General features: G+C 37.2%; 1 protein-coding gene across 4 annotated transcripts in view; it reads right to left on the bottom strand.

Annotated features, from left to right (window-relative positions):
• Nucleotides 1-24,971, bottom strand: part of XPO1 (exportin 1) — a 40,212-nt gene that overhangs the window by 5,816 nt on the left and 9,425 nt on the right. For all 4 annotated transcript variants that reach the window (XM_074911437.1, XM_074911350.1, XM_074911259.1 and 1 more), the window contains 15 exons: nt 21,881-21,953; nt 13,394-13,455; nt 13,266-13,310; nt 12,998-13,179; nt 12,467-12,515; nt 12,264-12,383; nt 12,050-12,178; nt 10,394-10,552; nt 7,412-7,609; nt 6,608-6,746; nt 4,466-4,647; nt 3,431-3,587; nt 3,161-3,324; nt 2,183-2,317; nt 1,102-1,285 (listed from right to left, as the gene is read on the bottom strand). In XM_074911437.1, the coding sequence (XP_074767538.1) occupies nt 1,102-1,285; nt 2,183-2,317; nt 3,161-3,324; nt 3,431-3,587; nt 4,466-4,647; nt 6,608-6,746; nt 7,412-7,609; nt 10,394-10,552; nt 12,050-12,178; nt 12,264-12,383; nt 12,467-12,515; nt 12,998-13,179; nt 13,266-13,310; nt 13,394-13,455; nt 21,881-21,953 (1,978 nt within the window). The remainder of the gene's footprint in view (nt 1-1,101; nt 1,286-2,182; nt 2,318-3,160; nt 3,325-3,430; nt 3,588-4,465; nt 4,648-6,607; nt 6,747-7,411; nt 7,610-10,393; nt 10,553-12,049; nt 12,179-12,263; nt 12,384-12,466; nt 12,516-12,997; nt 13,180-13,265; nt 13,311-13,393; nt 13,456-21,880; nt 21,954-24,971) is intronic.

Here is a 24,971-nt window from a genome sequence, read left to right on the forward strand (position 1 = left end):
AACACTTAGCCTTAAGAAGCCTTATCCTTAGTTCGGTTTCTCACCCCCACATCAACAGTGTCTCATCAGCAAAACCTGATCTAATTAACTGCACAGCCATAAAACCATTACATGCACAGGCAAACCTGAAGAGTGCAGCCAGAAAAAGAAAGGTAGGATCACTCATGCTGGCATGAGACCTATCTCTAGCAAGATAGAGCCGGCTGTAAAAACGCACTCTGAGGCAACTGCAATCCCAGTAGCTGCTGATCAAGTAGTATGTCGGGACTGCAGTCCTACCAATGGCTTCCTGAACTTGACTGTTTCCAACAAGGCCAAATCCTGGCCATTAAGGCTGCAGTATCAAAAGGTATTGATTTCTTATCCATTTTTTTTCCTGAGTTGAGAAGCCACTTCAAGGTAAGCCAGCTGCTCAGTTAACAAGTTTTGTTTAACATTCACACTTACAAATACCATCATCTGCACTGGCAAGAAAACTGGTCGTAAGACAGAACTCAGTAAATGACTCCTTTAGTCTTGTAATGAACAGCTACAGAAGCACACTCTGCTGAGATAACATAGGCCCTAATTTATCTAGTAGAAATAGAATTACAATAACCTAGCCTTTCTCAATGACTACAAGCCTGGTTTATTATAACTTTCAGGCATCTTCACTACAGTCACATTTCTGTAATAAAGCTACTTAGTAGCCAAGTATCATACCAAAACCCTGCCAACATCTTTTGAAAGAACCAAACAAGATCCTATTTAGTCTTTTAGTATTAAAAATCAGAGTAAGCTAAAAGAACATATGCTACAACTCTGTCTCAGAAAGATGCCTATTAATTCTAAGTAAGCATCTATGGTCATTTACATCTTTCCCAAGCTTTCTCATAGGTGTTTCTCCTCTCTCCAAAATCAGGAGTTTTGTATGTGAATAAAATATCTGGTCTACAAAAAAAAAAAAAAAAAAAAAAATCTAAGCATGCACTTTCAGTCATTCTCCACTTTCCCAAACAATAAAATTAACACAGTAAGATTAGCCCTAATCGGAATATACTCTGAAACCTGATGACATACAATGCTAACCCCCGTTTCCAGGAAGAATATGGAATTTCTTACCATTAGCCTGAATAGCTGCAGAAATATTTTCACTTAGGCACTTGTACACATTCAGCATATCTAAATAAATTCTTCCAAGCTGAATCACAAAGGGGTGGCCAACTGCTTTACATGCTCTTACATTGGTTTTCAGAATGCTACCAAGTTGCTTAACTGTTTCAGGATCCTTGAGAATATCAACATTCTGTTTAAAAAAAAAAAAGAGTCCGTTTTGGTTAGTGAATAAAACCGCCCTCTAGCTTTCAATACAGAAGTCTAAGTTTAAGTAACTTATCTTAGATGCTGTGTTAAAGAACGTATCACTAAAACTTACAGACTAATATACACACTGCTGTTTACTTCACAGCACTTGCCACTATCTCAGAGTCAGGATAAAACTTCAGTTGATTTCTGCTCTTCTACAGAAGTGTTTTTGCTGCAGTGGTACAAGCCTTGTTCTTTAGTTGAAGAAAGAAAAAAAACTAAGGAGATATTAAGAAGGGGAAAACAGAGAAGTGGTCTAAAGGGAAGGCAGTACGCTCTTGTTTTAAAGAGGAAAGACAGAGTAAGATATGTAAGTCAAGCTTGCTCAAGTTTCAAGTTTTTAATTAGATTAACTCCAAATGGATTGACCTCTTGTGCAGCGTAAGAGTTATTTAATTTGTGAAGTATTTTGAAAAGACTGGAAGAAATGGAAGATAGATGAAATAAAGATGTACTTCAAGAGAATGATGGAAGAGAAAGAAGGAAGAGCAAACAGTATTTTTAGCATTTTCATTTTTCTGTTATTCAGAAAGAAAACCCACTTCTTAGCCAGGTGAAAGGGAGATTTGGAAAAGCTATCAAAACGCTCAGTAGAGTAACAAAAAACTGCCATTTGAATCATATTAAAATCAGTATTTGTTTTATCATTTAAGTCTCCTTTCTCAAAACACCACGATTAGCGTTAAGTCAATCCTTGCTTTGGCCATCCTTCAACAAAGTCTGCTAGTTCTGTACCCCTAATGTCAAACTCTGTGAAAAATAAACCCAGGGTTAAGAGAAGCATTTAGCAGGTGTTCTTTACCTGAACACAAGATACACTTAAAATTTAGGAGCTTACTTTTGTTGCCTGTTGAATTATGCTGTCCCATACTTGATTAGGTAGTAACATGTACTTTTCTATCAGATGCTCCTGCACAGTCTGGTCTGTCTGTGCCCCAATCATGTATCCTACTGCTTCATAGAATGTATGCACCTGATTAGAACAACAAGTCACACAAGAAGGTTAAAAAAGAGTCAAGAAGATTCTGCACTTCTCTGACCTCACATACAGCAAAGGCTGAAACAGGGTTTCACTGCCTAAATGTCTTCCCCCCTACAACTTAAATTAACAGTAACCTCCTCCGTTCTTTCCTTCCTTTCATGACATACAAAACAAACCTCCATACCCTTCCCTTCAAGTTCTACTACTATATACCCACCTGAGTCTTTTCTTCCTTTTGCCATCATATCCTGAAGTAAGAAGCTCAAAACATACACCATTTAACTCTTTAACTAAACAATACCAGAGGTGTTTCAGCTATAGGCTCGATTACATCACTCCTTTAAGTGCCTTTTTCCAGATGCCAGAACCACTCTGCCCAAAGTTTCAGTACATTACTGCGACATCTCAGTGTGTCACATGTGCTCACTACACTCTCACTTCCATGAGCTGTGCCCTTCCCAGATGCAGGGGCCTTTGGATTGTTCCCTCCCTGACCCCCTTCACAAAAATAAGAGCTGTATAGGTATAACATTAAGTAGGATATTACTCTTTCCCACAGCAGAACCACAAAATTAGATTCAGTGTCTTACTACTTTCTGAAAACATTCCATTTATCAAAATTCGCACTAAATGCACATTAATTCTCCTTCCAAGCATTCTAACTAAGATCTCAGTAATACAACCTGATCATGGTATTGATACTATAACACTCTCACTAATAAAAAAAATAAGGAATATATATAACTCGAGCCTTGAAAACCACTACTACATTTCAACACAAAGTTGCTCTTGGTTAGTCTTTAGGAATTATCCACAATGCTGAATTAAACATACCTGTTGTGGCTGAAGGTCACAGATGATAGTATTAATATTGTTCAAGATTTCATCAATAAATGGCATGACCTCTCCCACTTGAACCTGAACAAAATGTCGGCGGCATTTTTGTGCTATTTTTATGAAGGTATCACAAGCCATATCCTGGACACCATCGTGGGTTTCTAAATTAAATTAAGTTAGTTACCACTTTGTATTTTCCCCCCCCATACATGCTCATGTATGGGCATCTTTTTTAATTAAAATAACAACTGGAAAAGAGATAATTACCATGCATAAATTCAAACAGTTTGTTGACTACTGTCTTCAAAAATTTCCAGTGAGCTCTCAAAAACCGTGGGTATTGACCTACTATATACATTATATTTGATGCAATAATGGCTTTATTGTCTTTTCCTCGCTTTTGTTCACAGAGTCCCAGGAGATCCTACAACAAAACATATTTTTAGTTCCTCTTCAAGTTTGTGCAGTTCAATTAAAAGCAACACAGAAAGTATAAAATCCTACAAGGAGACAGGTTAAGGAGAAAAGAAAGTAAGTGCGATAATCAAGTTCAAAGTCCAATGGGAAAAAAAACCCAAACAACCAACAAAGCAAACACATAACACAGAAAACCCAAACAAAAAACCTATTGGGAGACTGGGGTGATGCAACGCTTTAAGATTTAACCAAACCAGGAACACTGTATTTTCAACTATGGAATCTCCATTTTAAAAATACCTAAAGATTTCTGCAGGGGCAACTTCCAACAAGCCTCACAGCATTTTAACACTGACCAAGCAGTTGATGTCAATATAAATTCTACAGCAAATAAGAGATTACGCTAAATCTTCAGATTTTATATGACCCCTTAAAGTAAGGTTCATTACTCTTGTAAAAAGTGTTCTGTTTCTCAACTCTTTCTGTACATTTATTTACCAAAAATTCAGTTTGATCAATGAACATTTGTAAAACAGAAGAACAGCAGGGCACCAGCTAGTTAAAAGCGTGGGTTGTTTCGCCACTCTATTTCATTAGCAATCCCTTTCCATCTGCATCCCTAAAGAAAAACACGTCCATCATAAACTGAATTTTATCCCTGAAACTTTCACTGTGAAAAGGCTATTTGGATTAATGCATTATTCATGGATAAATAATCTATCAGCCTTAACTTCAGGATGTAATATTTCTCATTATTTCAGTATTATCAACTTGCTTGCCATGCAAGATAGCTTACTAAGAACATACAACAGTATTTTCATAAACTTCATTTCTTGAGCACAAACTCTGAAGTGTGACAAAGCTATTAGTTTTGCACCATGATACCTTAATTACTGTAACAAGGAATCTTTTTTCATCTTCTTCATGCATCGCGCCACTGATGGAACCTATAGCCCAACACAGAGTATTCAAATTTTTCCACGACCATTCTGTTCCATTCACTTGATTGTGAAGTTTTTCAGTCATAATTCGTTCTGTGTCTGCATAATCCAGATGTGTAAGATAAACTGAAAGACATCAACATTGAACAGGCACATTTTAAAGGAATAACCTGGATCGCAATTCCATAGGCAAAGTTAAATCTGTTTTAAGAAAACTACAAGAAAATTGGTAGGTAAGTGCAATGCTTCTCTCCTGAACTCATGACAGAGTGAGTGAATACTTCAAATGTGAATTTCTTAAAACTATATTTTAAAGACAGACAATAAATTTTACTGAGAATCTATGCTTGTTCTAAGGGATCTCAGCAAAACATCACATGGAAGTGATGTGAAAAGTCTACATCAATGAACATCTCACCCATCAAATCAGTAAAGTTGCCATGTTAAATGATTAACTAAGGACACGCATACTGATGGTCTACAGGGAGTATGGGATTAGCTACCTATGGGGGACATTATACACATGTACAAAGTCAGTCAATTGTCTTCTGCTCTTCATTTCAGTGTCATTAAGCCTGCTGGTTGCAATAACCCACCATTAAACTGGAGATGGTACTCCTCAACAAGCCTAAAGGGGAAGATTCAAGTACCACAACTCAAGCCACTTGCATCAGCCCCTAATAGGATTAGAGTCTCCAGTACAAAATTTCTAAATCCCAGCAAGTCAAAAATCAATTTAAGGCCAAATTCAGATATTGTTTCTTACTGTGCCACAGAATATAGCTTCAACCACATTCTATTTTTTCCCCATGAAGTGAACCTTAAAGCCAGTACACTGTAAGCAATAGTTAACACCAGAAATCAAACAGTAACTAAATCTGCATTTCCATGTAAATAATCCTGTATCTGAAAGTATGACTAAGACTCAGGACATACAGTAATAATTTTTATATAATAAATGAAACTTTTAATAGAATAAATCAAACAAATTTTTTTCACATTCCATATGAAGAGATATTAGAGCAATTAATTTAATACTTGCCATACCTATATCACAAGTACAAAGATGAGAATTAAAATTAAAGATTTCCACACTTGACATCAGTTTTGTCCCACCACCCCTAGTTCATAAACCTGTTAAACATTCAGTATTCCCTTGAAGCATTTGCATTTGATAAAAAAATATTTAGCATTGAAGGTTTTATGTCCTCAATACATGACAATTCTAATGGCTCCACACTCCCTCAAGTTGCAGTCAGGACTCTGAATTAATTTTTTTTTTTCTTGCCTCAGAAAAACCCGAGTTATCACTACAAACACAGAGAAACGATCAGTTCTGTGATAGACTGGTCTCAAGTTGAATATGAGACTTCGAAATAATATAGTAGTACGCTACTATACACACACTAAAAATAAATTTGCTACATTAAATGCTATAGAAATAGGGATTCTGGTGTTCAGCACGCTCTCAGATTTTTATCATCCCCCCCCCCCCCCCCCCCCGATATGTAACTCATTCCAGCTTTTGTAGTTCCAAGCAAGGTCACTGTAATACCTCAGCACCAACTTTGGACAAGATTTTTGAAGTTCAGGCCAGAATTTTGTGTTTTGTTTAAGAATACTACAAAATTTTTAAAGGTATTTAGAAGACCTGTTGAAGAAAGAAATCATTTTTGCCAAGAAGTGCTTGGTCTACACAAGACTAGAACTACAAGTGAAGTAATAACCAGAAAGTCCACTTCAGAAAAATCCTTCTAATTTAACGGCTTTTTGACAAAACCAAGGTTTTACTGAATCCGACAAAACTTGGTAAAGGAATAGCAGGTGTTGTTCAATGGGAAAAAGCAAGGGACAAAAATTAAGTAGTCTATTACTACTTAACCAAGTTATACAACCCTACCTACTTAAAACAGAGAACTTCAGACCAACACTGCCTCCCTCGCTTTCAAGTCCATGTACTTACTCCTCACTGATAATCATTTTAGCCACACAGGCATTCAGATCATAAATAAACATTCTGTAACATACACACTGCTGGCACAGCTGCACAAACCTACAGCACAAAAATACCAGGTAGTACACTTACCCAATGTTTCTCTCATGTTTTTATACAAGTTTATGGAATCTGTATCCTTCATGAATTCTCGTACTACTTCCCCTTGATCATTTTCCACGACTAGGACTTCTTCAGGTTTAGCCATACGGCTAACCATTAGCAATCGAACCTGTACATTGCAAAGGAAAAACAAAATTGAATCAAACAGTAACATGAAGATACACACATCGCTCCACAGGTGTTTCCAGAGCACTCTGGTCAGGCTGTCTGACCCATAAAGACAAAGGGCATATATTCAGCACTTCATGAGCTCAGATCATATTTAAATTCTATAGACATGTTAACTAAAAAAGCCATTAATAATAGAGCCTGCTGATTTCTCTCACTCTGATCAAGCTGACTAGTTAAAAAAACCAAACCCAAAATCCAACCTATGAATTATACTTTCTACAGCTTCAAAATGTTTATGTAATATTAGGGGTCTTTTAAAGACCACTTTTTCTATACAATTTTTTTTCCCCCTCCTACTGTAACACTACAGCCTTTATCTGTTAGAAGTAACAGCTTAATACAGGCTTATTCTTTTAAAAACCGAGTCTTACATTCATAGTAAATATCTTAAATTGAAACACCATCTTAATACTCCTGCCATATACTGGTGTAATCTTAAAAGTTTTTTTGCAGTTGCAGCACATTAAGTAACTAGAGTTGAATCAATTACCAACTACTCAAAGCAAGAGAAGTTTTCTTACACCACTTCTTACATGAAGCAAAATCTCGAATCCAGGAACAGTATCTAAGTCTTCACAGTACCTTTACTTAAGCATGGATTACCTTGGACAACACAGGCAAATAAAGCTGTCTCCTTGGAGGAACATCGAAGTGCTGACTTCCCGAAAGCAATGGAGAAGCAGATGTTGAAAACGGACTTTCTCTGTAGAGCTCAGCAGCTAAATGATTCCAATATTCAAGACAAATCTTGAAAATTTCAGTTTCTTCAACTTCTGATACCAGTAGCATATAATGAAGAGCCTGGAAAAGTGTGGTTTAAACATCTGATTACTTGTTCTTTCTTCAGATAAAATCACATTGCTTCAAGTTCAGTTATCCAAATATTGATAAAATGCCAAATTAACATAAAAGTTAGGAACAAGAGGCATTAACCCTGCAATAACATTACTTACACAGTGTTCTGACAGTGGGGCAGCTTAAAAACACAAGCGCCCTATCAATCACTTATTTTCAAAGTGTTTATCAACTCTAAAATCTAAAGCAGCCTAAAGACATCTTAAAAAAATGCCACAGCCTAATCAGACTGTTTGTAAATTATCCAAATCACTGCCTCTCGAGCTTCTGCAAGGCATTTTGGTTTAGGGCCTCAAAACCACTCAACAGCTAAGTTACAATGACTGCTATTCTCAAGAATATTACTGCTACTTTGTTCTGGATCCTTATACCCTGAAGAAATGAAGGCAACCAAAGTCACACTGCTCACCTGCTGTCCACAGAAACCATCTGCCAGAACATTTTCCATTTCTTTATGGACAGAACAGCCACAGCAGACTGAGAAGGGAAGGCCACTGATGCAATTCTGACAGACTGAGATACCAACCATAGAACTTAGAACTACATAGCCAAATATTTTTTTTCCTAGCTTATTTTTCAGTCCCCTGGTGAAAGATATTAAATCAATAGCCCACCAGCAAAGAAACAGAATGAAACAATGATATTTGAAAACATTTTCATAGTTTAGGTCCTACAGCAACTCGGAGCGTTTTAGAGGGTAAAGACCTGAGTCAGCAAAGAGGACTTCAAAATAACCACACATTAGTCCTACACACATCGATTTTTCTTGGTAATTTCACTTGCAATAACTTATGTGGCTTCCTTCACTAGTCTACACACCTCCAATGAATCTGTGAAACAATTTCAGAAGATATGATACATCCAAAGTGCAGGAATAAACAGTTCAGAATGACATAGAACTTAAACTGGGCAACTACATTCTGTTACACTGCAACTTCAATAAGTGAAATTTGCTGCCATTTTAGGCCAGCCTAAGAACTTCGTCAAACATTTCAACATCTTATACAACACTCAAAGTCATTCAGAATTGAGTCTTGTAGATGTCAGTTTTAAAGAAGAATTTAACAAAGTTATACCGGACAAGAGAGGAGGCTGGTAACTAAAAACTGCACTCCAACTTACACACAATTGCACAGAACATGCAACAGCTTCAACTGCTAACACAGGTTTACCTAATAAAACCTCAAAAGAAGTAGAAACTTGAGCTGTGCTCCTCCACTTCACACTTATTTTGAAAGCCTATGACTTGCAAGTTCAGAAATTATTTGGGAACTGTTGATAGTTGTTCTTTTTAAATATAAAAAAAGTGATACTCCTCTTAATCCACCTCCTAAATGAGCTACAATCCAGTATTTGCAACCAACTTAATAGATTTTTTTTTTTTTTTTTTTGCGGAGAGCTACCTCCAGAGGTACTGAGAATACTAACTGAAAAATGGACTAGAATTCAGATGGACATGCTTGATTACGGCTCATCCACCTCTGAGATGCATTTCCCCCTCCAGTGGAACCTGGTCTCCAGGTTGAAGCTGTGGTAATGTTTTTCTACCTCTGTCTCAGAGCAGTACCTCACCCTATCGCCTCCATACCTGCACAGGGCTTGACTCTGGGTACAGGCGGTGGTGCTTCAAGGGGCTATGGAGCCAGTTTCATCCCCTTAGAGCTCAGCAGTGGGAGGGAGCTAGCAAAAGAGTTACCACAGAATAGCTCACCCTCAGCAAAATTTTTATTCACGATTTAAGATACACAACTGAATAAAGCTAATTTTGTGATCTAGCCTCACTACAAGTATGAGGTAGTACCTTGAGAGTTTAGTAGTCACCTAGAATTTAAGGTTCTCCAACCCTTCATTTCCAACCATTTCCAGAGATCCCAGTAATTTTGACAGTGAAGTTGCACTTCACTGTCAAAATTCAAAAGAAAACAGCAGTTTCCAGAAACAAAGGGAACAAGCAGAGAAGAAGGACAAATGTAAATCTTATTCTCAGCAACTGATGTAAAACAGCTGATAACTGAAGCTCATAGGTCCTCCTCCAAAGACCAGTGATACCACAAAATAAAGTGTACACAAACATTTGGTAGAGCTCTGCCATTAAGCATTGCTGGCATACATTGTCTTTACACAGAAACAGACTACCACCCTTGAAGACTGTACTTAAAGCTTTTCAGTTAAACTTTGGGAAATGGCAAATTAGGACAGAAGCTACACCACAGGACGGAAGCACTGAACTACAGCATGTGCTGTGCTCTAGAAAGGCTTTGGATGCTGAATAAAAAACATAGCTGAGCTGCTTCACACAACCTGATGAAAATCATAGCAACACCTTCTCTGTACGAGAGTTAAACAAAGTACAGCACATAAAGACCCATGGAAAAAGAATACAAGTTTATTTTAAAGCAGTATTTAACACTTCCAAGGAAAACACTTTCAAGTAAGAAGAGGGAGACACAGAAACCTACAATCTTCAAACACTGTATTAGTATAGGATCACTGAAAACAGAGATGGAACTCTTAGCACTTTGATATGAGATAGTACTTTGAAGCATGCTAGCAAAAATTTTGAAAAGTTTTTTGTTAGCATACAATGTACAAATTATGTGAACAAAACTAGGATTTTTTTTCCTCTTTTTCCATTTTAAGTAAAACGATCTACAGATCACATTAATATCACATCCTTTGACTGTGAGAGCACAGTTGCTACATTTTTAAACCAGATTAACTGCAACTTACCTCCATTAATGTTTCCCTCAGATTTAATCTTTTTTCTATAAGTTGACCATGTTCCTTGAGGAACGTGCAGAGAAACAAACTGAGATTCTGAATGAAGTTCTGTTCATCGTCTTTTCCATTTGAGTACGCAAGTCGGATGTTAGTATTTAAAGGAAGCATCTAATAAAAAGAATAGACATAATCAAGAACTTCCCATTTTATAGAGAAGTAGAACTACTATATATTAACACATACTTTGCTCTTTTTGCAAAAGAGCCCTCTTTTTCATGGCATCCCCTATTTACAGAGCATTCTTACAAAAGTCTTTCATGCTTGATCCCAAGATGGACAGTAAAGCAAAAATGCAAAAAGATAAAAACATTCTCATCAACTAAACCTTTTTCCACTCCTTGTAACAAGCAGCTGCAAACAAGAAAAATATCTACTCCATCACAAACATTTCCAATTGGCATCAGGCAAAGATGTTCCAAAAACGTGTTTGTTACCTGTCCTCAGTAACATTAAGTTTCAAAACATTACATCATCATGATGTTAAAACAACATGAAAGACCTCCTCCATAATATTTAGAAATTCACAAGGAAGACTCTGAAGGATACTGAACCATCTCCAGCACCTCTTAAGAAATATGTTGGCTTCTGAATTCTAACATTACACAAACAAAACATTTTCTACACTGTTATCAAGCAGTGAACAACATTTCAACACTATTAAGCTATAGAACAGAGAGAACAGAAGTTTAACACTTTTGCTGCTGCCAGCTTTTGTGTGGTTTTGATTGTCCTCCCACTTCACATTACAAAGCTAGAGCCAATAAATGCAACAGTTTGCCTCAAATCTATATGCAACAGTCATGCTAAAAACCTGCAGGTTACAAAACATGCAAATACCCAATTTGGCATTCAACTGATGTTTTGAGAAAAAAACTTCAGGCCAGATGCATTGGGATTTAGAATCAATAACATCACCTGTAAAACATGAGAAACTAATGTTCAGCTGCAAAAAGTAACTTTGGTGTATGCAGAAGTCTGCCTTTAAATAAATTTAACTCTAACTAAATAAAAATCCTATGGCTCCACTTGAAGGTGCGGAAAGAGGGGAGCATTAAAAGCAGCATGCCTGTTCTAAAGAAGATCCAAGACCAACACTGCAAACAGAAAGAAACTATCAAAATAACCTTCAGCTGTCTGCTTAAAATGCAAGTACAATGAGGAAAGCTACAAACTCATGTACCTGAATCTGAACTGCTCAGAGGAGAATTATCAAATTATATAAATTTAAAGCATGGCTTTCTATGAGAAATGCTTCTATCAGTTTCAAACATTAAACAGCAACTTGCAGAAATTAGGTCAGTTGAGATTTTATGAGTGATGCAGTACACATTTGGTTGCATCTCTCAACCTTCCCCATCAGACTGCCTGAGTGTTCAAAACATCTCTTTAATTAATCAAAACAAATCAATGCAGCAGAAATACAGCTGTGACCTAGAGTCAGAAAAATACACTTAGCATCTTCTGATCAAGCCATAAATACTACTGAATAACAGTATCTATCTTATCAAGAGCTCTATAATGAGTATCAACTTGTAAACTGAACTAGGTTCCACAGAAATTGATTTTGTGGAATGAAACAGCTAAAAGATTTATAGAAAACATTACCTGTTTCAACTGCATCATGGTCAGTGTAAAAAGCGTTACAAACTGTTCTTCATACTGGCTTACACTGACACCTGCAATCTCTGTGAGGCACTTCAAAGAGACATTTCGAAACATGGGAACATTTAAGAACTATTGAAGGAAGAAAAAAAAAGTTATTACAAGACTGTTGCACTTTTCTGCGACTTTTACTTTAAGGCCATCAATTTTTGCATACCTTGTATATTAGTGTGCTGATTAACTTGGTCTCAAATATATATCCCAGAGGAATCCAGTTCAGAAATCGTAGCAAAGTTTCCAAAGTTGCATGAACTAAGGGAGCATTTTGGGAGTTTTCCTGTAAACAACCATTAGTATTTATGACATTGTTAGGCAACGTGGGGGAATTCTTAAAAATATCATGAATGAAGTAAGACTTACCATGACAAACTGACACAGTTGAAATATCTGAGAGAATTCATTGCACATGCTGTAAAAAAAAATTTATTTAAAAATAAGCACTTCCACATTCCATAAACAATCCTATAGACTTTAACCAAAATGTCTACACTCACAGAACAGGTCCCAAAGACCTACATCCATGGATGTATTCACATGTCATCTGACTTTTACCCATTTTCATGGTAATAATGCATGTTTTGAAATAGCTTGAAGCCTGTGACTGCAAACGGTGCTTGGAAATACAAGTAATGCTGAATGCTCTGTTAAAAGGGCAGGCACCATCAGTGAACAGATGCTACTTGCAATACAGCAGAAATATCTGTGTGTACAAAGTAAGTTTGGTATCACCTAACAGTACTCCTTTAAAGAAAAATCAGTAACCTGCTCAGACTCAGCAATCAAATTAAGACAGCTGTAGGCATTCACTCAAATGCTCAAAATGAGGCCAACTATTCAGCAGCAAGCATAAAGTCTACCCTACTTAAATAAGGTTTAAATATATAGGCTTACCTGTCTTTCAAATGCTTAGCTTTTACTTGGGTGATCTGGCCACTGGAAAAATCAAACACTTCTTCACTCAATAGTTTAAGGATCACCATATTGTTCTGACAGAGGCTTTCACTAGTCCTGCTTGCTCCCACAATATCACTTATAAAAGTTGGCCAGTGCTTTGGCCATTCCTGTTTCAGTATCTGAAAAGTGAAGCATCCATATGTTAGATACATATACAAAGCCAAAGAATTTATAACAAAACTTAAAACTCTGAACTCAAGCTTACCTGAACAAGAATCATGTTCAGTTTCCCAATATACACTTTCTCTTTCTAGAGAAGAGAAGAGAAGAGTCAGGTTATGCGTAATATTCCCCTTCCCCTCCCTCTTCCTCCCCTGAAAAGAATTCACTTACTTCTACACATGTTGGATCAGATGAGGTCTTGATAATTAGGCCAACAACGTATTTTTTAATACCTGCAGAAAAGTTAGGAATTTATTTTCAACTATGCCAGATATCATGCATGTAGTAATAAATATTTCTGAAGTCAGATTCTTCACGTTTTTAAAAAGAAACAGCTCTAAGGAACATATATGCCTTTCAGAGAGTATCCCTCTTGACTTGTGTGCTACATGGAAAAAAATCCACCTCTGTATCAATTCTGCAAGAGGCTACTTGAGATGTAAAGAAAAGCCTTTACGCTTAAGCTATTTCAATAAAACAAAAGGAAAACAAACTAAGGATTAGAGTCTACTTGTAGCATTTTGCACCAGATCAATGTATCAGCTTCTTAAAGGCTGCAAGAAATTTTGAGAAAGGTTGCACTGGTAGCACTGCACACCACTGTGTTAGGCTGAAGATGGAAGGACAGCACCCAGCACTGTCCAGATTGACATATATTGTGATAGGTACTTAAAAGTGCTGCTGTACAGCTCTCGGTGAAATATATTTCTACCCATTCTGCATTTTCAGATCATACCAACTCCACAGTTGTCAGATATATTATTAATGCCTCAGCCAAATGTTTACAGTGGCAAGACTCAAAGAGTGTCCATCTTTTTTAACTAATACTTTATTAATAGAAAGTTAACTCCAAGAATAAATACAGCTTTCTAAGTGTGACTCCAGTTTTAATGCCAAGTTAACTAGAATTGCATAGAAAACTTTGATACATCACCTTCACTGTATGTAAGAGTTCAGAGATACTCCAGTTTACATAGGTGATCCATTTTAAACACAGGAATGCCAATGCACAGTATTTCTAAGTGAAATACCATGCTAGAGCTTAAGTTTTTCCTGAACAATCTTAGAAGAATGAAACTTAAAACTTTATTCATCAGTATAGTACAATGCACTTTGATTTAGACTCCTGTGCTTTTATAGCACTTAGGGATGCTATAGATGGCAAAGTTTTAGTTCATTGTTCCAGGGATTTTTTCTGCTTAAATTAACAATTTGTCATCTGGGGGTACAGACTGTATTTAAATCACTCATTTTCTCATGTTTCTTTTACAAATGTTTTTAAATTGGAGCTTTCAGCTCCACCACCAAAAAAACCCAGGAAAACCCACTGTAGCACACTATACTGCCCAAAATTTCATTTTGCCACATAACCCTCAGCTCCCTCCTCACCATTAAAGTTATTACAGAAGACATGGAAAACACTGGCTTTCCAAGCAACTTCATCACAATACACATATGTAAAACCATTCTGTACAATACCACCTGACTTCAAGAAAACTCAAGAAAAGACCTACACAGAGGACCTGGAGTCATGAACTAGGTGGACACATTACTAATAGTTCTACTGCAACATAGCTTTGAGATGATGATCGCTCTGAGGACATCAGGGATTAAACACTTCAAACCAGGCAAGTGTTTTCTTGTCTAAGGGAAGTTTTAGAATAGGTGTGTGTGTTTTGCTATTCAACTTCATGAACCCAAAATTTGGTTTCAGTCTTTTCTTCAACAAGACAGCCCACTGACTGATGCAGACAAAAGGCATACATTGAGGAGTTCAGAAAAAGTTGTCATTACATCAAGAAGAACGCCTTGCATTGAACATGTTTCATTTTCTTGTAGCCACTATTCTAAACTTTAAGATAATTCTGGTAAAGTCTTAGAAACAAGTCAATTTTTTGCATTTCAGGCCCGAGCAACAGCATTAAGAGAAACAGTCTGGTAACTGCATTCTCATGAAAACTGGTAAAAATAGGTCTAAACTTTGAGCCATTAGATACATACTAGACAGGAACTGTTCTACCAGTAGCTCCAATTACAAATGAAACCATTCATCATTATCAACTGGGATCAATCCATACTACTCCAGAAGAATGGTCATTAACAAAAAGGATCACTGTCAGTCAGTGGGTAAGAGTTATTACCAAGCACTAGCATTAGTTTGACACCACAGGCCTGGTCCTAGTATTTTGAAGCTAAACCACATACACTTATGAATTACAGCAATGCTTCAGCAAAATCAGATATGAAAGCCCCCAAAATAGTATGGAAATAGGTTTGCAATGCCAGAAAAAAGAAACCACCAAACCACTGTGGGAAGTCTACTATTGCAACTCTTCACATTTCAAAAAGGAATTAGAAAGTGACTATTGTTCTCAGACTTCTGACTTCAAAGCTACATACTCTCCATCTTGCTGCATCAACAGCATTATGCTGTTTAGCTACAACTTGAACGTTGTGCTACCATTGGTCTGGCTTTGAGATCAGCAGATGAAAACAACTGCTCTGCTCCAAAGCTTCTCCACTGGGAGGGGGAGGGGGGGGTGTTGTAAAAAACCAAGGTGACCACAGCCCCAAACCTAAAAAGTTTGCTAGTTTTCACATGTCACGCCGCAGGCTTCTAAGGTCTTCCATCCAGTGAACAAAGCCATATTCTTAATCCCTTAAAAGCAGCAGCTATCCAATTCTCTAATGCTTTTTTTGGCTGAAATGGCATTTTCTACTTTTTTTTTTTTTTCTTAACTGATGTATTGTGGTTTCTGGTCTGCATTTAATAGCACATTTCTTTATCATTCCATAGGAAAGATAATTCTCAGTGGAACGAAGATATTTCAACTTGATTCTCTGACAAAAAACAGTACATAGGCAAGTCTCATTTTTCAGCAGAACAAGTCCAAGAAACTGTTCAAGGGTAGTAGTCCATTACATTTGTTAGAGTGTTTTGAGAACTTAAAGGGTAGTGTTCTTCTAAGGAGGCAAGCACAGGACATGCACGAGTCACCCAAGCACTGCCTAGAAGGTCTCCTTCAATCACAGAAGCAGCTGAGCAAGTCTTGAAGATGACAACACCGCAACGGCAACAATCAGACCCTTCACTGAGCCACAAACAGGAAGAGAAACTTTCCCAAAAAACCTTCCAATAAAACAACAAAGAAAAAAAAAGCAAAACCCAAAACCCCCAACCACAATACCCAGGACACACGCAACATTCTTCAAGTGCTGTCTGTCACTGCAACTACGCTGATCACCTGACAACCTGTGACCAAAGGGAACAGATCCTGTTTTTACATTCTAAAACTTCGAGACAGCACTGGCAGTCCTAGCACCTGCTCAAGAACTTGTTCAGAGGCTGAAATAGTAGAACAGAGTTACTAAAAATGTTCCAAACTGTTTTGAAACAATCTTCTGCCAGCTTAGCTCCCTGAACCAGTGCACTAAAGGGCCAGAGAAGCATCAGTACTGGCTCAAAGGCATCAGAAAGTGCACTGGTGAGGAACACAGAAGTTCAGTAAATTGGTCTAGCTCCAACCTCAAACTGGTTTAGTTATCAGAAAAGCTGGACATCGTCACTGTCAGAGAGCCTTGACTAGCACCACTGTTAGCATTTTCTGGTAAGCAAAGTACAAAAAAAGGAAGATAGAGCAAAGACGTTAATCCAAGTGCTTTTACAGTGTTTCTGGATGAACATTATAGTCCTTACATGAAAACTGCTCCTCTACAGACAGAGAGCTGTAAAACCAAAGCACTTTCTGGAAGGAAAGTGTTTTCACAGGTGACTCAAGCTGTGCAATAGTTAGAGCCGGAACGGGACAGGAAGTAACATCACATTATCCAATATTACTAAATTCTGCAGTCTGAACTTCAGAAGTCTGAAATACCCTACAGTTTAATCTTTGGATTGCTTTTAGAAGCAATTACATCTCATCTAGGCTGTGTAACCTGAGCTCGGAGGAGTCCCTATTGTGACTGAACACACCATGTTACCATGAACGCACACAGCCAGCAAGTACACACCTGTATACAAAACCACTTCTTGTACTTAAAACATACAAGCACATCGTTTCATGCAGTTACAGAGCACAAAAGAGCATTGCAAATTATTCTAGCTAGTGCTGCAGAAGCGAGTTTACACTAGCTTCCTAGAATTTACAAATTCTCCTCTTATATTAAAGAATAAGAGGCATAAATTCAGCAGGTGGATGATATAATTCAGTAAATTAACATTATTTTGCAACCAAAATCAGAATTTCAAATCCTAAAGCTGCGTTGTACCTTCCAAGGATCTTTGTTTGCATACACACTTCTAAACAGTTTAAGTAGTCCCAAAATGTGGTCAAAATACCATCTTACTTTAAGTCTTAAGAAACAATGCTTTCCCATAATGTCTCACAAAACTTCTTTCTCCATTAATGGTGAACCTGATCAACCCATTTTCAACCAGAAAAAAAGAAAGAAAATTCTTTAAAAGGGCATGGAGCTTGTCTTCACACCCCACACCCCCCACACACACACCCCACACCCCCCGAACTGCCATGTAGCTCCTTCCCCCTTCATTATAGAAAATCAAAAAACTTCTCTTCATGAAGCAGGCCAGAAATTTCTATTCAAATATCTAATCACTCCACAGAAAAACCTCTTCTACAGCAGCTTCCACTACATCAAAAACTTTATACTTAACTCCAAGACCCTCCTGCAAGCCACTAAACTGCATCTCTCCGAATGCTGCTTTTTTTTTTCCTCCCCATTTCAAAACGGGAAAAGTTGTATAAGTAATTCAGGTTTCATAATGAAGAAGTGCTTATCCATTCCAACTCAAAACACTCCAAGACAAGCTCGCTCTGTTCAAGGGAATAGAATTTCATTTCACATTGCAGAATTAATGAAACATATCACTGAATTGGAAAACCAAGAAGCTTTTATTTCTAGGCAGGTTTTCACACTATGAGAAAATCCTATTTTGACCATAGTACTTTAATCAAATTACATCCTTTGTAAGTATTATTAAACAATCAACTCTACAGAATATCAGAGTTTAAAGCAATTTAGTATCACCTCAATAAACTCGGAACTTTTACTTGCGAATGATAGTACAATACTCCGGTAATAAGCCAAATTCATCACTGTATGGGATGTTCTCGAATATGCCACCTCTGTGAGGTTTGCCTGAAAGCCACATTACATCATTTGTACACATAAAAAAGCAATAGTTCTCTTAAGGACTAAATACATTATAAAGTGCAAGTCTAACCTGTTGCTATTGTCTACAACTAAACATGTCTCAAGGCTGAACATACAGGCCAGGCATCTGATTTAACTGAATTATATCAGTTCGGTGACCCATAGTTCCACTTCTGTCTAAATAACAAATTGGTTCAAACCACTAAAGGAACCCAAAAACATTAAGAACAAGAAAAAGCAGAGTTACCACATAAGTATTTTAGAAATGTAAATTCATTCCGGTTTAGAGTTACAGGAAGATATAGATGAACTCTCCAAAGTGCTTACAACCCTCAACCTTCACAATCAATGACACCCGAGGAACAGAAGAACAGTTTACAAGGTAAAAGGTACCAGAGCCAGAAAAGCTCAAGACCCAAAGCTATTTTAAAATAAATCAAACTTAAGAATGGAGTTTCAAGTCCAAAAGCCAGATTTGAAGAAAACATTTTCCTCCTTGCATATGGAATTCCAGACTGGAAGCTAAAACCTGGCAACGTTCAGACAGAAGTGATAATGAAGCCCTGGATAACCTCAAAGCCCAACAAGTCATTCTGATGTACAACTCGAGGGACAGCTGGGGGGGGGGGGGGGGGTGGAAATCAAAAAAGGTTACAGGTCAAGCTCTGCAGTTAATGACATGGTTTTATTTCTCCAAGAGATTTCAGGAAGGTTGTTTCAAAAGCCTCTTCCTTCACTGCCAGCTCAGTTCAGGTCTGCTCTTAACTTCAATTCTTAAGGACTGCTGTTGCTAGAAAGGGAAAACAGTATTTTCCCATAAATGGATTGTTGCATCTTAACCATAAGTAAGATTTGACAGCTGTATTTACTATACATATCAAATGAAACACCTTAAGTTCTATAAAGATGATACATGTTTAAAGTAACTGATTTAGTTAAAAGAGTTAAAAGTTAAAAGATAAATGTTAAAAGTAACTGATTTATAACCTGCATGAATTGCTTTGTTACTAAACATTACTTTGTTGTATTGAGTTTCAGTTTCCCCGCACTCATATTTTACTATTTACACTTCAAACAGGAAAATCCTGTTGACTAAAGGAAATCAAGGAAACCTCAATTTAACCAGTCTTTTTATCTCCCAGGTAATCAAACCACCTGAATGAGCTCTGGAGCAGTTTTTTAGTACTAGCCAAAAAAAAAAAAAACAACCACCACCACAGACCAGATAAAACTGCATTTGAGATGAAACACTGTTGCTCCCTCCTACACCACTGTTGCCAAGATAGATCAAATGCCACAGTATACTAAATAGGTTTGGTTCCTCTTCTATTCATGTACAAGAGAAACCAGACAAGTAAAAGCCAGCTAACTCAATTCCCCTAAAACATCAGGATACCAGTCAGTTTCACAATTTTACTTTGGCTCTATGAAAAGGAAAATTTTTTAAAAGGTTGAACTGAAGACACACATTTGTTAGGATGAAGGTGGTTTTCCCTCTGGAGTCTTCAGAAGTATTAAAGTCAGGGAAAATAAGAATAGAATACTTCAAGATCATTGCACAACTACAGACAGTGACTTCATATTGCATTGTAATCTATCGAGCTGTAGTTATTACATCTTCTCAGATGACAAGAACCAGTCAAACAGTACTACCATGCCTCCAGACAGCAAAGTAACAAAAATCTAAAACACAATCTAAAAATATATCAGTTCCACAATTCATTTAAGCCACATATCCGGTATTATCTCAGCATCTCAAGAACAGATGGAGATAACATGACCCAAAGCACAGAGCAACCTCATCCTACCACCACTATTTCCCATCTTTCCTATGCATTAAGAGTGTGTCATTTTAAGATTAATAATTACTGAATTGTAGTCTGTATTTGGCACTTGTTCAATTCCAAACTATCAATTCAGAGGTCAATACCTCTGTGACATCTCCTATTGTTCTACACCTCCCTTCACCAGTGGGCAATAGGAAGCAGAGTAACTGCTTCAAGCTACTGACTCCTTACTTTCTTCCTGTTCTGCTCCCACAGCCAAAAACATTCAGAGAATCAACTTCCAAATGCTGAAAACAAACACTCACAGGCAGGAACGTTACAAAATATGACTAAATTAAGATACTCTAATTAAAAGCACACAGAAGACTTAACCTCAGGGTGCTCCCTTAGTCTCTCAAAAGGGCATAGTTGTGTGTGAGCCTTAGTTGAAGCTGTTCCCTAGAAACCTGCAAGTCTGTTTCCAACAGCAGAATGACTGTGAAACCTCACTTACACTGGCAAAAAAGAGCTACGCTTTATCAGTCAGCCTGCAGTTGGAAGGAATGGAAGGAAAATAAGAACAACAACCACAAAAAATGTGGAAGTCTCCCTCTACATATTTGTGTTAATCAACATTTACAATTACATTTTTATCAATATAGTTTCAGAACCTAAGCACTGACAGTAAGAAATTGAAGAGTCTCTTAGCATTTTTAATAAAAGCTCACAGCAGAACACTGAAATGCGGAGTAAATTTAATAAGCTCCAAACCCAGCTCTTAGTAAAAAGCCAAGAACATAACGGTGACAACATTCAATGACAAGAAATAAAAGCAGTTGTACTTAATGTTTTGAAGTCCAAGTTACCACAACTTGACAGAAAGCTACGTGCACAAGCACTAACCCTGTACCACAGAGGTAACTTTTACCATAGCCAACATCTGAAATTCAACAAACATTGCAGGGAGGGAGGGAAAAAACCCCAAAACACATCATTTATTTCAAGACTTTCAAATTCCTTGCAATGACATAAGACTGGGGTTTGCCCTACACTGCACTTCAAATGACAGCAATCTAACTGCATATACACTTAGGTGAATCAAAACTGACTTTATGGCATCTCACTGCCCAAAAGAATGGACAACTGTTAACAGGTAAGACTCTGCGTTTACTTAAGTGTTTCTATTTTAAAATAATTATGACTGCTTATAATGTCAAAAAAGCTACATAAATGTACACATGCTACCAGATGGACCACATAGTTTCCCAGAAAAGTGACAGCACACTGGTGGGGCTGCATACACAGCCCTGCTAGGCTGAAAAGGGCCTCCTGTGCCAAGTACAGAGAATCAAAACTTCCACCTCAAAGCCAGGAGCTAACCTCAGAAGCTGTCTAGGGTTAGACCTCTTCAGGTAAGTTTGGCCTGCAAGTCAGTATAACACTTAACCAATGATGATGTTTCCAAACTATTAGTCACACCCTTTACCTTCCCATGACATTTAGAGAAACTCCAGTGCTCACCACCCCACTGAGACCATCATCACAAAAGGGAAAGACATGGTTTCATTAGCCAGAAGAGTACAGATGGTCTTAGTACACGACAAAAAGTTACTAGCCTAATTGTATTTGAAGCTGAAAATTACTTACATGGGGACTGACTGTCTAAAGCTCAGTTAATACACAAAGTTAAGAGGAAAAGACAAAAATCCCTCCCTACCTTCACACTGGTTCCTTGGAAGAATCTTCCATCTTGTTTTTATCACGTTTTCCAAGATTTGCAGTCCATAATACTGAAATTGGAGAAGAACAAAATGTGAGTACATTACTGTAGGACTAACTAACTTTCAGGAGTCTCATTCAATCAGACATTCACACTTAACATCTAAGACTTCAAGATTATTAAACTAATAATTTTATTAAATTATGTCTATTAACCCATTTACTGAGGTTTCATGCATTTTTTTTCTTGTTTTATTCTTTGCTATACTAAGTCCTGCTGTTTGATCATGCTCACACCAGGAGGGGGGGGAAAAAAAAAAAAAAAAAAAAAATGAAAAGCCCTCTGGCAGACAATTTTGGCTATCTGGAAAAGAGAAAGTAGCAGCCAGATACGAATTTGCATCATAAATGACTGCTCATGTGTTCAAGTATTAACACAACCAGGCTCCTAAAATATTTAGCAGCTTGGATGGTCTCAAGCTTCCTATCATTCCTCTAAGAGCTGGAAAAAAAAAAATCTTGTCTTTGCATCACATGTCCTGACACTGGCACTTTCTAAAGAAAGTATTTCCCAAACTTCACTGGTGTGTTACTTTAGGAACAGCAAGACAACCCACAGGTTTATTTAATTTCAATACCCACCCCAATATGGCAGCTATTTCTACTATTTAAAGATGAACTTTTGTGCTCAGTCAAAGAATAATAAAAGTGTGAATAGGCTCTTGGAAATCCTTTTACCTTTCAGGAATTCCTTCCTATGTTCTTACCCGAAACCATTAGGTTTGCAAAGTAATCGGTAAGGCCAGTCCCTCTGCCCATTTGTCCCTACTGCCAACTCACAATAACAGGGAAAGAAGTGTGTGATTATGTGATTGAAAAGCTTAATTAAAGTAAAACCCCATTAGCATGAATAGACAGGAGAGAAAAAGGGACAAAAAGTTTTGCATTTACTTTATCTGCAATGGATTAGGAAGAAAAACACATCACATCAATGCCTGAAAGGTAAACTCGAGTTTTCACAGTTAAAAGTTTGGCTGAGAATAAGAGTTCCTCTTTAAAATGGTTAGTTGTTATACAAAGTAGGATCATTAGCATTTCAACCAAAGGGATCATATAAACTTCAGTTTAATTAAAAAAACCACAATGTAGACAGTCCCAAACTACACTGTATTAAAGTGTAATTTTTGCCGCTCTCATCTTCACATAACCTGCATCTCTCTGCTTCTCTACCTGGCCCAAGTTCCCACAAGCTTCATGTGTACATCCTGCATTTGCAAAACTATTCTGTCACCTTCCAAAACCTTGGGTACCAAGAAAAACTATGCGTTAACAGAAAGGTGTCAGGATACTTTTTGCTTCATGATTAGCATCGAAAGGTTATCAACTAGATTTTAATCAGTAAATTTATTTCATTACTTAACATAAAAGCTAAATGAAATCAAGGGAATATGTACATAAGGAAAATGTATGCAAACATTCTTAAGCAAAACGTTTCACTTGACAGGAAGTGATTTCAGCCACTGATAGAGATCTATGGACATTACCTGCAACTGATGCAGGCTCACAACACAAAACATACTTACAAAAGCTTCTAACAATGTTAGAAACATGAACACTGGTCAGACAGTGCTAACTTTCCTGAAGTAGATCTAAACTCCAGTTGAATTTCTAGATTCTACAGGCACACGTATTAATAGCCCTTGCAGATAACAGCTAGCCAAAAATGATAGTTTTGCTTCCAAACTTTTTTCCACAAGTCAACTTCTTTAGCTTTTAAGACCGGAACGGCAAGTCTAGTTTCATTTTACAACAGCACTAGATAACCAAACAAAACTTAAATGAAAATCCTGACACAAATTAAAGACAGACCTCATCTTGATAGCCTTTTCCTGCCCTCACTTTGCATTTCCTCTGAGTCCAAAAAAAGGACTCTAGCAATTTGCCACACCTATACCTCACTATCTAAGTATCTAATTGAGATTCACACACCCCAAACTGTGAAGATTTGGATAAAGTTTCTACTCATTCTTTTGTACATACATGAAGTCCTCCCCCTTGCTAGCATCTTGTTCATCTCTTCCTCCGTACTAGTAGTACTCATTTTTCCTAACCCTCACATGTGAAATGAAATGGCAGTAGTAATAAAATCACTGTATGTAATCTTCACCTACACATCCTTCTTGCTATACCATGTCTGAAGGCTTTATCAGCCTGCCTGAACACTCCACAAGGGGCTTTTGGGTTTTGGTTTTTTTTGTTTTAAGCTCAATTTGATTTGATGGTTCTGATTTTGGATATTTCCCTGATAACGAGATACACCAAGCCCAAAAGTCACTGACAGCAATGAGAAGTTTTGCCTTTTGAACTATAACAAGAGTACTTGTTAATCAACTATTGCAACAAACCATGTGAACACATTTAAACTGTGTATAAGTCTTCCAAAATTCAGTTGCTCTTCTTTTGCTTATTTCTAATGGTCTAATAGCAATTCACTGCCCAGTTATGAAGATGAGGGACGGGCAACAGCAAAGACTGAAAGAAGTATGAAATGATCCCTATGGTAGAAATCTCTATGGTACCCTTATTATTACTTATTCTATGCACCGAATCCCTTTCCCTCCCACCTCCCAAGAAACAAAAACAATTGATGAACAGAATTCAGTTAAAGGGAATCAAAAGGGTAGACCTTGTGGAGGCCTGCCGTCAAAGCCTAGCTGTGTCAGTTGCACAGGAAGACACCCCTTTTCTTCCTATTACAAGCAATCAACATAATGGAACATTATGATTAATATCAGGTAGTGTTAACAGCTTTAATTAAAGAAAAAATATGATTGCATATAAGCCAAATGTCATAGTGCATAAATTTAGCACCAAATCATTTGCAATTTATGTAAATTGAAGAATTCTTTACCTGTTGCTTTCTTTCTGTTCCTCTAATCATCTCATTTTTCACAAGACAAATTTGAGTTTTTAAAAATACTGTTGATAAATCAACTTAAACATTAGTAATGTCTGTCAGTATAAAAAGCAAAGTTTACCAGGCAAGCAAACAGGCAAACACTGTTACTTAAAGGTTAGCACTTTGAGGA

Source organism: Athene noctua, chromosome 1 (genome assembly GCF_965140245.1).
Source record: "Athene noctua chromosome 1, bAthNoc1.hap1.1, whole genome shotgun sequence".
NCBI lineage: Eukaryota > Metazoa > Chordata > Aves > Strigiformes > Strigidae > Athene > Athene noctua.